This window comes from Mixophyes fleayi, chromosome 4 (assembly GCF_038048845.1).
Source record: "Mixophyes fleayi isolate aMixFle1 chromosome 4, aMixFle1.hap1, whole genome shotgun sequence".
Taxonomy (NCBI): Eukaryota; Metazoa; Chordata; class Amphibia; order Anura; family Limnodynastidae; genus Mixophyes; species Mixophyes fleayi.
This window is the reverse complement of record NC_134405.1, coordinates 212,988,470-213,005,111: the sequence shown is the minus strand read 5'-3', so window position 1 is coordinate 213,005,111 and position 16,642 is coordinate 212,988,470. Positions and strand designations below refer to the sequence as shown.

The window sequence follows — 16,642 nt, the reverse complement described above, 5'->3', positions numbered from 1 at the left end:
CCCTGGCTACTGACCAAATCTTCACTTTGTCTTAGTTCTGCTCTCCTCATACTGCAGTGTAAGCTCTTTCCCTACTCTTTGTTTTCACATCTACATGTATCGATCTTGTATGTTTCTGTTTATTGTATGCTCTTTTCCTGACTGTCGCTATGGCGCCTTAAAAGTCAAAAAAATTATAATTTAATTAATTTTTACCATATCTTTCACTGATTTCTCTTGCATTCTCTTGGGAACTAGTACTTTATCAATGAAGTGCACGACACCATTGGTCAGGACTATCATTTCTTCATCCGATATGATTTTTGCATCTTCATTCAAAACAACAGTGTTCTGTAAGTTAAATAAAACAGCTTTATTCAGCAGGATGGATTAGGACAAGCACAAAACACCATGATTAAGTTTTATTTACATTAAGCATCACATGATTAGCCTATTTTAAAGCAGTGTAGGATTTGTAAATTTGTCAATATAGTAGTGAATGTATTTATTATAAAGTGCTTTTTTTGTAGAAGATTTCAGCACTTAAAACGGCTCGCTAGATAGGTTTTACTGTTGGTAGAATTAGTATATTATTTAGACACTGGTAAATGTATATATGACAAAAAAACATACTTTTATGATTCTGCTTACTTATACTGTATTAAATTGACTACAGAACAGCACTCTAAAACTGAGCAAGCACTAGAAATACAGAAGTGTTCTTTACTCAAGGTCTGAAAAATCTAGGTTTCCAGACAAAGATATACTTTTTTACTGACCTCTTCTTTTTCATTATTAGCAGGCTTTGAATATTAGAGCTTAGGAGACTCACATGCTAATCAGCCTCTTTAAAATACTAAACAACTCAGTTAGGAAGCTAAATATTTTCTACTTTAGCTGTCCATCTCCTGGGTGAACTGGGTGGATGGAGGGGAAAATGTATCTCCTACACAGAGGACAGCGCTCTTCTATATACAGAAGGAACTTCTCTGTTGCTAGCTGCTATTATATTAAAGTTACACTGGATCTATTAGTGCTGGTGTGCTAAGCAGACATTCTGGACCATATAGGCCACACTTTATTTCACTGGAAGTCTGCGTTCTGGTAATGGTCACACTTGTAGGATCATCATGTTTTAGGATATTCCATAAGTATATATGTGTGTATATATATATATATATATATATATATGTGTGTGTATATATATATATATATATATATATATATATACAGAAAAAGGGCTCAAAATGTTGTCTGATGAATATATTCAAATATTGATGCGCTAAATTCAATACTGACACCACTTTCTCATCCCCAATTTCTGCGTATGTATATCTCCAGAATACCTAATATACCCAAAACACTACATATTGCAGCTGGGTTTATCTTGCAGATCACAAATAACATTGTGCACTTCTTACCTGGGAGAATGATATTCTCAGTGTATCACCCTGCAGGGCAGTGAGTGATGTCATTGACGAAAGGTCATCCTTAGTTAGCTGTGTGCAGGTTACAATGTGATACAATAGAACCTGATCCATCATCCCCTTAGTAGTCCATTCTTTAGTCTACACAACAGAGGTTACATTTTTAAATGATCTGGGTATAAAAACGTCATTAAATAAAGAAAATCCGTTGCCAAGACACTAATTCACACTTACACGGGCATCATTCTTCAAAGCATCATTGCTGGGCACAAACACAGTAAATGGGCCGGCTCCACTAAGTTCATTAATGAGACTTGACTGTAGTGAAACATATAATAAGACCAGAATGGTTATTTTTTTATCATGAACTTCGCAATCAAATATTCTATTTCTAAAGTGGTCAGAAAACTCAAATCCAGATTTAAAATATGTATAGAAATCCTTCTATCACAAAGCCGCCAATTAATATAAAATCAACTCAAATGATGACGTGCGATGCACAATCTAGAGGCAGTAAGAAATTAAATCCAAACAATTATTTTTTTTGTACTAAGTTTCATTTAGAGGTTTAATTATTTAATTGTTAAGCTTGACATACGATACCTGCAGCAGATAGTAGAAATTAGCAGTTTTTGTATTTTTACGCAGCTCCTAAACAAGAAAAAAATAATTCTTGGATTAATAGATTTACATTATTCTTTGTGCTTATAACAATTGCTTTTGAAAATTATTTTCATTTCTATACTATCTGTAAAATAAGTGGAAAGTGCTGCAGGGAGCAGCCATATTGCTTAATCTACATAATATACTCAACTGGTTGTCCGCACAGCAGCAATCAGAAGTAAGGAAACCCTATGTTTCAATATAGAAACGCTTGGCGTGCATGAGTGTCCCGTTTATACATCTACACCATGGTACTATGTAGATGAAAAATAAATCTAGAATCTCTAAATGAGCGCAGCAATGCTCTAGAAGTAAGTAGAATTATCGGGATATAGTGGAGGTACCATTCTTTGCAAAATACAGACTAACCACCATTGTTTTCACATCATCCTGGTAACTATACACAAATCAATTACTCTACGTCATATAAATAGATTCTTGTTGATATCTAAGGAGTATGCTAATGATCGTGAACATTTCCCCAAATTATGGTAATTATATGGGTGTAATTCACTAAACACCACTGCCTGTGCTCTAGCCAATTGTTAGAATAACAGACTTCACTCATTGCTATTTCTATCAGTCTGCTCTGCAATCAGACACAAAACATACACAATGTGAACATACAATACCTCATAGATGTTGCCTTTGCAGTTTATTCCATCCCCAATATAATTAGACTTGCACATACAAGTGCGTTCTGCTGGTCCAGTATGGTTACATGTGGCATACTCACTACAGCCACCATTTTTCTGAAAAATAAAATATATTATTAGTATGTTGATCAAGGGAATTCTCTCATTGCTATGGGGTCAGAAAGATATTTCCCCCCTCTAAAGGCAAACTGGAGTATGCATTTTAATTTTTGAGGGTGAAAGGGTAAACTTAATGGAGATTTTTTTTCAACCTAAACAACAATGTAACTATAATTGGTAAATAGTAGAACAAGTGTAATAAAGCAATATGGAAAACTCCAATGGAAATGTTGAAATTCAAAACTGTATATATATTGAAAACACAAAAAGGTAAAATGGTTGTTAACATCCACTACATGCATACTATAAACATGTACAATATGTATAGGTAATAGTCAAAACTAAATTATGGAGAGGAGATGAAGTGTATTAAAGGGCTCACCGTGTATGTCCCCATAACCTTCTCAACAACCTTAAAAATTCTTAACCATTTATATCAAATAAACACACGGAGTCATGTATAAGGTTGCTAAAAAATGGAGGACATTTTTATTATTATATTAGTATTAAACTAAACCTATGGTGGCGGAGAAAGGGCTCCGCGGAACAGCTCCCAAGCTGATATAACCAGATAACGTGGAAACTGGCGCAAACCGCCGTACATCCACTAACCATGGGGAACACATCCCAAACTATCATGCGCTGAACTGGCGTCAGAATGACTGCCCCCCTTCTCAACTCGCGCTGCCCTCCCTCACTGAGCCGGACAGGGGATCCTCCTCACCGAAGGACCAAGGAGTTACTGGTGCCTCTAAGGGCACAGTGACCTGCAGCCAACTACCTTTACGCCCACTAATCAGCCGCTGAACGCAGTGCCGTCCTACCGCAAACCGTGTAACATAAAGTACCTAAACCAAGGAGTGCGTGGGTGGGATCTCGTGCTGAAGAGTGAGGCAAACCAGGAAGTGCCATCTGCTATATTCAACCCAGGACCCTCCCACAGGAGCTACCATTGGTCGGGCCCCACCCGATGTTAACCCTTCAAGTAAGTGTTCAGCTTGTTACAAACCCTGTCGCCCTTTAAGTGCGTTCACCCTAAAAGCCTCACTTGTCATTCTGTTGTACTGAAGTCACCTGTTTCCTAGTGGAGGACCTTTACACCATTATTAGTGTATGTCCAAAAAGAACTATGAGAAATTAAGAGATATTACACTCTTTACACAGCCTTTCAATGGGTAAAACAAGTATTATACTCACCGTCAAACAGGGATTAATAGGGCTGCACTTTTTACCATCTCCACTGTATGTTTGCAAGCAATTGCAGACCGACTGTAAAGAGAATAAAAAGTAAGAAAAAATAGATATGGTACTTTTCAAGTACCATAAAATTTTAATTTATACTGTAATTTCACGTTTTTAAATGTGGTGTGATTCAATGATCCAAACTAATTGGTGGATCATTATCTTTTACCTAAACCTGATGCAGTAGAGATCCCAATGAACTCACTACAGTACGAGTGTGACATATACTGAACAGTCTGACAGTCGAATACTAATAAACACTGAAATGTGCTACATATGAATAATATCAGAATATAAAGGTTACTCTGAAGTAGATCGAGCAAAACTGCAATTATCAGCAACAGAACCAAGTACAAAAAGGACAAGACAGGGTGAAACTACCGCAGATGTAAAGCACCAGGGTCTCTGATCGGTCAGGGGGCCACAGGGGCCTGATTAACTTGAACTACTGCAGCTTTAGGCCCCCTTCAGAAATAAGCGCACAAGGGGAACAGTGCACTTCCTTAGTTTTCTGTGAGTGAGGGGCGGTCCTTTTGAGAAGATAAATGATCAGCATATCATCTACTGTGATGGCCAGTTTAGGGCAGTGTAATGATGTGAGAAAGGTAAGCAGAGGGCACAGAAGGAGTTTGCTAGTGGAAGAAGCAGGTTCATCTAGCAGAACAGAGTGAGGCTTCTGTCAAAATGATGTTGGCAGATTGTCAAACAGACCTCTATGTAAACCAAGTTCACCCCTGACACTACCGCCGTCTGTGCCAGGCTCTATGAGAAGCTGCCCTGTGTTCAGTTGTTTAGCCACATGAGGTTAGGCATGAGTACTAGTGTGCATTGTCAAAATAACACGGCTTCTCTGTTGGTTGTCTATGATAAAATGATACATGATTTTGTGTAAAAATGTTATTTCTAAAAAAGAAACAAATACATTTGTGACCATGTTACTCTTATCTGCATTTCTGGATTTAGCTAGCCGTTAATTGCAGTAAGTATAAAAACAGTTGTGTAACTGAAGATACGCCAGTGGGATGTTGTGTTTGTACATGTACAATATTTCATCTCCTTCATGGAGTTTACCTATTCTTCCTATGATAGATGTAAATATATTTCCTCCTTATCATAACTTAAGAGCAATTAACAGATGATATATGGTTACATTTGTAAATAAGGTTTTTTTTGTTTTTTTACCTGATTTGGACCAGTTTTGGTACATTCAGCAAATTGATCACACCCACCATTATTCACTGCGCACGGATCAATCTCTATAAAGAAACAAGATAGAAGAAGTTTTAAGGACAGCAGATAAAGTTTTGGAAACTAAAGAAACTTTTAGATTACTTTTTGATTTTTCGACATAATGGTATTCACTACCTGTATCTGGTAACTTTACTTGTTTCCATATATAACTATCATCCACATCTCCCTACCTCCCTCTCCCTCCTTCCTTCCTGTTCAGCTGCCTCTGGATGGAGATCCCATTCTGATACTGAAATTCAATGTTGTCCTATCCTATTACGCTGCTCTTTCTCTTGCCAAATAGACCTACTTCAAAACCCTTAGCACTTTACAGTCCAACAACCTCCATTGCCTCTTTGCAACCATCATAAATGTGGCAAGGTCTGGTTTTGAAAATCCAGCGATTTTTTTCAGATGAGTTGAAACTCGCTGATGTATTAACCTGAAATTTTATGTAAAATTGCGAGAGATGTGTTTCTGTCAAAATCGCTATTTCCAAAATCGATAGAGAGTACTGACTGTTTACCACTCTAGCTATACAAGTCTCAAATGTATGAAGCTGTGATTAAGCAAACTCTCTCGAGTTTGCTTTAAAAATCATTACATACAACATGCTGCTTCTGAAGCTGCATGTTTAGTAAACACATCACTGTTACACTGTCTGACTATACAGCCGGGAGTCCAGCAGTTGTCAAAAGTGTAAAAATGGATAAATGTAAAAAATAAAAAAAAGTGGGGTCCCCCCGTCCGACCACTATTAACCCTAGTGCTGCCAACCTACTGCTGATTGCGTAAAAATCTGGGAAAAATTTGCATGGGGTCCCCCCAATTTTTACTCAACCAGCACTAGGCAAACCAGCCGGGGTGGGTGGCACTATAACAGAGGGAAACGCGGCAGGGGTACCCCTGCCATAATGAAAGACCAACCCCAGGCTGTTCAACACTGGGCTGGATTCCCTAGGGAGTGAAAAAAACGAGCCCCCCGTAGGAATACCCAGCTCAGTGCTGAAAGCACGCTGTCATGGGGAAACCCCTTAGACAATAAATAGAGCTTGCGGCTCTGTTATAGTCATTGCGTATCTGAGCTAGTACAGTGTACAAGCTGTTTAGCGTCGTCTGTCATCTTTTTTTTTTTTTAACCAAGCTTGATACTATTTGGATTACAAATATGGGGGCCCTCCTGGCCTGAAGAAGAGAAGATTGCAATCAACAAGGGGGCCCTTCTGGCCAGAAGAACAGAAGATACTTACAAGCAGGGACATTTGAAATACAAATTATTTTGGACATTTCAAGCAGGGACATTTGGAATACAAATTATTTTGGACATGATTTACAATCATTTTCGGATTAAAAGCTGCTGACAACAGATGAAGAATTCAGGTTGGTAAGTTTATTGGGGTTTTCTTATTTGTAATAAATTTATGTGGTATGCCTGAGTGTTTAGTGTATTTATTGGGGTTTTATTATTTTTAATAAAATGTTGTGGTTTTAAAGAGGGTGTTGTGGCTTTGTAAACATTTTATTTTGTGGTACTACAGGTCTCAGCCAGCCATGGGTGTCAGGGAATGTTTGCACTTATGGTTCTCCAAGTGCCAGCATTGGTATGCTTGTGCTTGTAGTTTTACAATCATCAGCATGCCAACACTGTTTATGGGCCCAGGCTGGCTGGCATTTGTAGTTTCACAAAACAAAATGGCGTAGGTTTGTTTTTTAACTTTATTTTCGCCGATATTACCCTAAAACCACCAACCAGCGGTGTAGGAAGAGCCCTAGTGCCTTCAGCACTGCAGTGTCTTCCCATTTAATCCAGAATATAATTCAAGCTGTTTTCCCCTCACCTATAAAGCCCTCTTTAATGCCTCCCCCTCTTACATCTCCGGTCTTGTCAGAAATTCTCCCCTACATGCCCACTCCGTTCTGCTGATGACCTTCGTCTCTCCTCATCACCTATCACCACCTCACACTGCAGCCTGTAGGACTTTGCCCGTGCTGTGTCCCTAGCCCCCAACCCCCAATCTTACAAGCACTCCCTCAAAACTCACCTCTTCACACTTCCTACCCTACCCATCCTAAGACAATTCCCTTATTACGCTTGCCCATTCCACTCATTTCCCACCACCCCTTTTGTGTTTGTTTCCTCATTACTATAGAATAGAGATTCTCTCTACCTCTCATTCCATACCCTTACTTCCTTGTCCTCTTGTAGAGGTTTTTTTATGTTCTAAGTCTTGTTTTATGCTATTGCTTGTTCTCTTGCTCCAATATTTATTTGTATATTGTTTTTTATGTATTGCTGACTGTACAGTGCTGCAGAATCTGTGGCACTTTTTAAATAAACGATGATGAATGTATGTTGCTACACAGCACTGATTAACTATGTTGTGAAGCAGTGCTTCACCCAACAATCTCACAGCTATTTGCTACAGCATTTATGTCATTGGCCCTCATCCAACACAGGGACATCTGTCAGCAACATGGGGGTAACTGAGGAAAAACAAAGTCTCTTACCTCCACTCTGTGCTCACATGGCTACAATTCCTAAATACCATTTGCAGACATTTCCTGCATTATGAACATTTATTTACATGCCTAACAAAACCTGGAGTGATATTTATTCAAAAGGAATGCACATGACAGGGATACCTAGCCATAGCCATTACTTTTCATTTTCAATCTAGGTGACATGACTTGTCCAGTGGGTAAAGTTTGAAATATCAGTGATATCAGTGTATTCTAACAACTCGTACATAGCGATGTATACATACCAAGGCATACTATCCCATCTCCATTGTAGCCTGAGTTACAAATACACATTCGGTTTCCAGGAGAAGTTCTTCGACATTCTGCATTCGTTGAGCACCCACCGTTACTTGTTGCACAGGCATCAATCGCTGAAACGTTTAATAATAGTTATTTTCTGTTATTAGTATACTATCTGGTTCCTTTTTTTATTTTTATAATTCATTATTTTGAGTAGTCAGCAGAATATACAAATAACAAAGCGCTTAAACAGAAATAAAAAATTAAAAAATAACACACAGCAGAAGACATTTTTACAGGTTTACAATCGGCAATAATATACCATTATTTAGAAATGAGATTGAAAATTGTGGGAGGGGGTACAGGAGCAGGGGTGGGGGGAATGGAAGGGGACACGAAACAACATAATATGGGTAAGCACATATCAAGTAATATGGGGATGACTGGAGGTGAGTAAGAAAGAGTGTATAGATGAAGAGTTATTCACCACACATGGGGCGCCGGGGTAGGTTGGGGAGTAGAAACGAGGACGGCAGAGGTCTGTGTCCCACAAATAGCCAGGGGGCCCAAACTTGATTAAAAATTGCCTCTATCGTGAAGGTAATAGGTTATCTCCTCCATAGCCGCAACATGCCATATCTGCTTTTTGAGTGCGGAGAGGGACGGAGGGGAACTGTTTTCTCAGTTCAGAGTCAGAGCTAACAGTGTCCTGGCAGCCGCCAGTATGTGTGCGGCTAATTTTTTTTGAGATGTTATCAAGATCTTGGGGGGGGGGAAAGTAACACAGCTGGAATATCCAAGGATCCTTTGCCATCGGGGCCTCACAGAGGGTGTTCAAGAGATGGTGAATCTTGTCCCAAAAGGAGACGATAACCAGGCAGGTCCAACAAATGTGCACCATGGTGCCCCTGTGGCCACAATGCTGCAGACAGGAAGAGGAACATTTTGTAGAGTTTGACCAGTGTATAGTACCAGCGGTAATAGATTATATACAAGGCCTCTTTATTTTGGTTGAGATAGATCATTTCCTTAGCTAGGGTGTGGTATCTACAAATGTTTTTGAATGGAGTGAGGTCTCGGGCGCATCTATTAGGGGTAATGACAGTAGAATATGGTGAATTTGAAAAAATTCAAAAGGGCTGGATACCTGGGAAGGGAACCTTTGTTGAAGCTCCGACAGGGATAGCCATTGACCACGTTTGGAGAAATCTGTTGGAAATTTAAGGTCCGCCCAGGTCCAGCTATGGTATCTTGCAGCAGAAAAGCCAGAGGGGACAGAGGGTTGTGCCAGATTGGGGTCAAGGGAGATATCGAGGTGGTGAGCTTCAGTTTAGAGGAGTATAGGTTCCAGAGCTTAGTGGCAAATTTGAGAATGGGGAGCAATTTGGTGGTAGACGACAGTGATGACGACACTTTACGTGCATTAACATCTGATTGATGCCGTTGATGGAGGGATGTGTCTATGGGGAGTAGGAGGTGCAGCGATGTGGGCCTGAGTTGGTGAGGACAGCAAATGATTGGTTGTTAACCACAGTCACCAATTATGTCACCATCTCTGGCTTGCATCCAATTATAGATGTTTAACTTTTGTCCCAGAACACTCCTTCCGCCTCCACTTATAAATTCTGTCAGGCCAATTGTTGTCAAATAAAGAAGTGGTTGGCTTTTAGCACAAGAGGAGAATGCAACTCACTTTATACCACATGTAGAAATCATCTATTGCTCCAGTTGTTTTAAAAGTACCATTTCCATGATAATCTGCCAATGTTGAAGCAACTCAACTGCAATAGTTTATACATTTAATATGTCAAGTGTGTAGCATGTGTTTGAGTTTCTCAGCTACACTACCATAATGTAAATATAAGAAACACATTAAAAATAGAGATGCTCAGGCTTGGTTTTCCGAAAACCAAAACCTCATGAACATCGCCAATCTGAGTACGAAGCTGAGCCGCCTTGGTATTTTCCCGTTTCCTCGGATCTGAATCGAGGCTAAATGTCACCGTTGCATCGTCGGATCTCGCGGGATTTGGATTCCATAAGTACCTCCTTCCCTAGGAGATACAGTGCCATTGCTCATACAGAAACAGGGGTAACAGTGTTCTTGTCACTCTCCATTCTCCAGTGATATTGCTCAGTGCCATTACTCGTACAGAAGTATGTCACTTGACAAAAATTGACTGGAAATTACTGGAAATTAATGTAATTGAGGTTAATATTTTGTGTTTGTAAAAAATATTGAAATATCACATACCTGTACACATGGTGCCATTTCCTTCAAATCCAGCAGCGCATTGACAGTAAGCAGTGCCATCTGCCTTTTCAAGGCAGCTAGTGAAACAGAAGAGGATATTAATGTCCTAATAGATCAGTCAAGTTGTGTATATAACCCTATAACATTCTACAGTTCTGGCTCATCAAAATGACACAAACACATACACATATCCAATAGAAATGAAAGTCCTTATATAAAAATATACAAAAGTATGTTCACAAATTCAAAAATGAAATGAAAAAAAGTAAATATTCCCACTCTGTAAAAATGCATGACAAGTAGAACAAAGCATTTTTAAAGATTTTTAGTCCACTCCAGTTTTAAATCCATTACATTAGATTAGCATATCTACCATATTAGCAAGTTTACACAGTGCAGGTTGGATAACCAGCCCAAAGACAGCTAGCGACTTGCCTGAAATACTTATTGTAGAGCCCATAAGTGTACAATTTGCAAATCTCAAATTTGGGCAGTCTTGCATGAATGCCTGTGCACAATTTGTCACCCCTAAATTTCTAAACTATAATACAAACACAGAATGACACTTATTTCACTTCTACTTCAGACACATTTGATACTTAATTTTGTCTTACAGAAATAATAATAAATTCAATAAAATATTTTAAGAATCCCGCAAACAATCACTTTTGGCTAATTTTACATCTATGACCTGTGTAATAGTATTTTTCCAATATAAAGAATACATTGGAGAAATGCATCCTCAAATTGTATGATGACTGTATGTATTCTTTTCTAAAGAGTAAATTGAAAGGAAAGTAAGAAAAGTTTCAAATATATTAGCCCTGACAAGCAATAGATATGGGATTATTAAAGTATGTTGGACAACTGCTTTGGGCTCTGTAATAACAGGGTTTACACATAACTTGAGTGTTGACCAATTAAAAAAAAAAAGGAACAGCCATGGGCACCAGTGTTTGTACAGCTTGGCACATAAGTATCTACAGGAAAATGTGTTGATGCAGAAGAAAAGTAACTGTGTTACTATGGTGCAGGGGAAATGTGTTACTACAGAGGTGATCGGGAGGTGTTGTGTTGCTACAGAGGTGATCGGGAGGTGTTGTGCTGCTACAGGGGTGATGGGGAGGGAATGTGTTATCGGGGAGGGCCATGGCTTGCTTCCTACAGGATATGACTATAACTACTACTACTGGTCTGTATTTAAACAATCCATTAAACATTCATTCACAAACTTTGGTATTAGGATATGTATCAGGGAGACATAAATACCTACTTTGCACTAGTGTGGCAGTTTTTGTTGCACTTATCTTCCTTAATGGCTGTAAAATAAAATTGAAACAGAATCCTAAACATTTTTATGTTATCATATTTAAAAAAATAAATAACAAATGAAAAAGGCATTTCTGACATACAGGCCTGCTGACATATATGAACTGAAATACTTTAACCTTGAGCCTGTATAATATTTTTCTTTTAAGTATGTTTTCAACACAAAAAATAAGTTGGAGCGAGCTGCAAAGGCTTATTACTGAACATTATCTAGAAATCCCAGTGATTAGAGTAAGACAACTGTACACTTCATTAGACGGTGAATAGATTTATTGCAATTATGCACATCATTTCATAGTAGCATTCACATTTTCACATGCTGCAATTAATATACATTATTCAAGCCTTTACGTTACCAAAGTAGAGATACTTCCCAATGCACTTACCAATGTCGCATTTAACTCCTCTCCAGCCAACATCACACTGGCAACTTCCGTCACCAGTTAACCCTTCACTGCATTTTCCATTTACACAAAGGCATTCTGAACATAAAAACAAATAAAGTATTTTTGTAAGAGAACAATAGTGGTCAGATTCAACTAAAGTTCAACAATGCTCTTCTTGAATAGAGAATGAGAATGTAACGTCAGCTGAGTCCATTTCTTGACAGCTAGCAAGATGACTATCTGGGATCCCTGTGTTATTAGACAGTCACTATTTTGCGTTTAAGAATATGTCAGGATTTTATTGTACAGTGCTACATGCGATACATCTTTATTCTGTGTTTGCTGTTGGTGCACAGAAAATGTATTATCCTTACGGAATAAACAGAATATGTGAGAATTAATACCCTGATAAAAACAGAAGTGCAGTAAATAGTATTATTTATATTATTATTATTATTATAATTATTATTATATAGTTGTTTTATTATTTGAAGTTTTGTCATAATTCCTCTGTATAGCAATATATTTAATATATATGTGTTAACATTGCTTATGTAGGCTTGGCAGGTCTTGTCTCACAAATAGTTCATTAAACTGAAGGAAATATCACAGACAGACACTGAACATTGATCATTACCCTTTGAACAACAAGTTTTTCCTAACATGTTCTAGCATAGATATGACATGGTACTTGAAAGACCTGACATCAGTCACTCCAAAAGTGGTGGAGTATATTAGCACACAGCGTAGGGCTGGGAGCAGCACACAAGCCACATGGTAATGATTGATTACTATGCGCGATATTTCTGTCCCGACTCATCCTCCAGGTTCTTCACTAGAAGAGGAGGCAAATATGTGTTGTTTTCCTCTATGTTTGCGTCACCACATATACCCCTGGTTATTTTTTCATGCAAATGAGTACCTTGATCACAGCGAATACCGTATTTCCCCTTATTACAGCTTTCACAAGCAGTTCCAGTGTATCCTTCTTCACACTGGCAAATGCCAGTGGCATTAACACCATCCAAGCATATTCCATTTCCAAAACAGGGGTTTCCAGCTTGGCCAGGACAGGAGAGACACTGCTGACCAAAGAATCCCGAACAGCATTCTCTGCTCTGCACATATAACAACAACATGATTAGTAATTCTTATAAAGAAAGTGAATCTGTTTTGGGATTTCCTGTTTGTCAGATATGCCATATCTTCTTATGGGAAACAGACACCTTTTCTATGGCCTCAAAACATTGACACAGTAACACTTGGGGTACAAGCTGAGGGAAGGCTGACTACCACCATTGCTGTGCTGATGTCTGTGGATGTTATTTCACCTTGACTATGTAATATACAAAGGAATAATAAGGATAACTGAGTAAAAGAAATGTTATGCCCATATAAGGTATACAAGCATAAGGTATAATTAAAACTAATATATAGATTTTCATTGTACAGGGCAATGAGTTCTATGTCTTAAAAAATAACTAAAAATGAATGTAGGTACATTATTTTTTTTAAAATGTTTATCTGACTGATTTTATACAATAATGTAAGGTAACTTCTGTACAGATATAAGTATTGTGTATATGGGCTCTGCCCATTTTCTATTTCTTATTGTCAATGAGAAAGGAAGCATGATATAGCAAAACATATGCAAGAGTAAATAATGTGCAAACTTTCTACATTAAAGAATTAGCCTGATAATCCTAAATCAGTGCAGAAAAGCAATTCATGTAAGAGGCAAACAGGTTGCATAGCTTCCAATGACACCGTCCATTTCAATAAGGTTCACATGCTACTGGACAATTTATCAAGTTCCAGAAGGTCCAGTTCAGGAAATGTGGTCAATGAGAAGCATGAAGATTCTTAAGAAGAAACCAGCAAAATGTGATAGTTATCAGAATAAATTCTTTAGCCAATATTTCCTTTCCAAAAGTAGACACATAAACTTTTACTGAGCATGACTTACACATGGATATGCTAATTACCAGTGTATGCATCTTGTCAAGTAGATTTATGTATTTCATTAAAATGGGCCATACTTAGCAACTTATTTTTTCTCCCCTCCTGGAGATCCGGGGGGGTAGGTGAAGTATAATGTGGTGAAACAAGGTATTAATATCACCCTGACCAGCCTGTCCCTCGTTTCTCACAAAATGTGGATTATAGCATGTATTTTTATAGCCCATGCTTTTGTTCCCCAGCCCAACAGAGTACAAATGTAATGTCTAATTACATGTGGATAAAAGGACATTGTAGCTCACTGTAAATATGTATATTGTGTATTGTATATTGATGATATGGAAGTGAGGTTGTTATTCATTGTCCATAAAGTGAAGCCAGGGAGGTTATGGGTAGGGATCAGGCTGCAAGATACTGGTGAGGGAGGAGGCTAATTAGTGTCAATTGTTCTCACAAGAGTACTCCAGACATCTGGAGTGGAAGGTTCTGTGGAAGTGCAGCTCATCACTCCCCTCTCCAACCCCCCCTACCCCAGGAATCACCAATGGTTAACAAGGAGAGGCCCAGGGGTTTGCCCAGGGAAGAGAAAGCACTGTGGAAAGTTGACCCTAGATATAAGAAGCCACTTCAGGGGGGAGGTGATTCATTCTGAAGATTGATTCATGGAAGATGCAGTGTAGCTGGTTTTGAGTTTTTGTTCTCTACCAATGGACTACAGCTGCAGCTAAGAGAAGAACTCCATGGGTCTTTAAGTCAGGACATCCAGGTGACTGTAGCTCCTTAAGCTAGTGGGGTAAGGACAGATGATGCGGTAAACCTGCCTGGCATTTATTTATTCATTTATTATTTTGTGTGTACATAATATTATAGTGTTGTTTTTATTACAATAAATGCACTGTTGTACTTTTTTAACTGCATTTGCCTGAGTGACTAATAAGAACCTTAGAAGGTACTGGTTAGCCTTTCTTGGCCTAGGAAGGCACCTGTGGGTGGCCAGCCAGAGTGAAGTGGGTGGAATTGGGCCAGAAAACCTGGTATCTTCACATATAAGTACAGAGGGGGCATTGTTTTGGAACCATCCGTGAGGTGCAATGCCACAACTGCGTAATTTTGCAGCTGGGCCTATTGACACAATTTGCGATGAATCGCGTCACGGAGTCCCCCATCCTGCTTACTGCATTAGGAAGTGGGCAGTATGCGGGAGAATGGCCTGATCTCTCGAAATTCTGGGAGAGTGAGCAAGTATTACCTAGGCCCTGCTCTTTTCATTATCCAAAAAGCAGTTTTGAGCAACAAAATCAACAACTCTGCCTGTTGATATAAAGGCATAACTAAAAAAGCACAGAAATAAGTTAGAAAAAGATGTATTTTGTAAAGGGTGCAGCAGGGCATGTAAAAGCCAATAATAATTTGTAGGTTGAAACCCCTTTAAAGTTAAATTCCATATGGCTTGTCTTCAAAGTGAAAATCCTGTACAGAGTCATTTGTCTTTGGTATTGGGTACTTGTGCAAGCCAGGGGAAGGGAATACCATTTCTGCATGGAGATGTCTTATTATTGTCATGCTATGTGACATCTTGGTTAGCTTTCACGTTTCTTTGCTGATAAAACAACCTGTGGCCTACACACAATGGATGCAGCTATTCTGTGGGTGGAAACTATTCAGGAGAATATAGTCCACTAAGAATCAGTGACACCACTGTTATAGCTATAAAATATATACAAATATACAAGAATACTTACAATTACAGTTTTAGCACAGCTGAACTGACATCCAATGAAGACGAATCTCTTTCCCAAGCTGTACCTTGTGTAAACGCAAGCCTTTCTGACCTTGGACTGCAAAAATAGACATAAAAGAACTGTAAATTATAAAAACATGACAGCAGATGGACAAGTTGAAGTGGGTATACCCACCCAGTAGCTTAATATCCTGCCATAAGAGATTGTCATTTTCTAGTATTTTTATAGTGGAGTTCTAACTATTTTAGTTAGATTCATGTGATGTTCTATCTGGTAAACAATGTCATATTCTGTACGCTTACCTGAGGCTTCATGTTTGAGTCACAGATTGGAACAGATGAACAATCGCCACATTTACTCTGTAAAATAAACATAAAAAGATACTCAGTACAGCAAAGCACATTAGTTTTACTGTGTTAACAGATAACTCAAACTAAAATGATGTAAGATGAATAAAAGAAGAAAATCTAACTTACCTGAATTCCCTGGCAGCTTTGCGGTGGCTGTGATGGTCGGAGCTAAAGATCCTATCCTCTGCTTTGGGCAGTCTTTTTTCAAACTGCTTGAGGAATGTCAAGATTTAAACCTGTGAGCTTTCATGAATCTATATGGGAAGCTCACAGGGCAGGCATCTTGACGAAGCAACTAAGAGTGTCAAACAAGCCTGCCATGAACAGAAGGGAGGATCTCCATGTAAGACTGTTACAGGTATTATGGATCACACTCGGGTGGAGGATCAGGGAGCACAGATAAGCGAGATGTTATTTATTATCTCACTTAATTTTATTTATGTCACATAATTCCATCCAAACCAACATTTGTACTTTTTGGATGGGGTTATCCTTTTATATATTCAAGTGGCTTAGCAGTATGTTTGCAAGTCATACTTGCCTACTCTCCCGGAATTTCGGGGAGT

At 38.6% G+C, this 16,642-nt stretch overlaps 1 protein-coding gene across 1 annotated transcript in view; it reads right to left on the bottom strand.

Moving 5' to 3' along the window:
• Window positions 1-16,642, bottom strand: part of STAB2 (stabilin 2) — a 144,751-nt gene that overhangs the window by 47,370 nt on the left and 80,739 nt on the right. The window contains exons 36-49 of the mRNA XM_075209291.1: window positions 16,029-16,085; window positions 15,727-15,822; window positions 12,948-13,143; window positions 12,026-12,121; window positions 11,584-11,629; window positions 10,311-10,387; window positions 8,062-8,187; window positions 5,249-5,322; window positions 4,022-4,093; window positions 2,702-2,821; window positions 2,010-2,057; window positions 1,641-1,724; window positions 1,401-1,547; window positions 196-330 (exon numbers count right to left, since the gene is read on the bottom strand). Of these exons, the coding sequence (XP_075065392.1) occupies window positions 196-330; window positions 1,401-1,547; window positions 1,641-1,724; window positions 2,010-2,057; window positions 2,702-2,821; window positions 4,022-4,093; window positions 5,249-5,322; window positions 8,062-8,187; window positions 10,311-10,387; window positions 11,584-11,629; window positions 12,026-12,121; window positions 12,948-13,143; window positions 15,727-15,822; window positions 16,029-16,085 (1,374 nt within the window). The remainder of the gene's footprint in view (window positions 1-195; window positions 331-1,400; window positions 1,548-1,640; window positions 1,725-2,009; window positions 2,058-2,701; window positions 2,822-4,021; window positions 4,094-5,248; window positions 5,323-8,061; window positions 8,188-10,310; window positions 10,388-11,583; window positions 11,630-12,025; window positions 12,122-12,947; window positions 13,144-15,726; window positions 15,823-16,028; window positions 16,086-16,642) is intronic.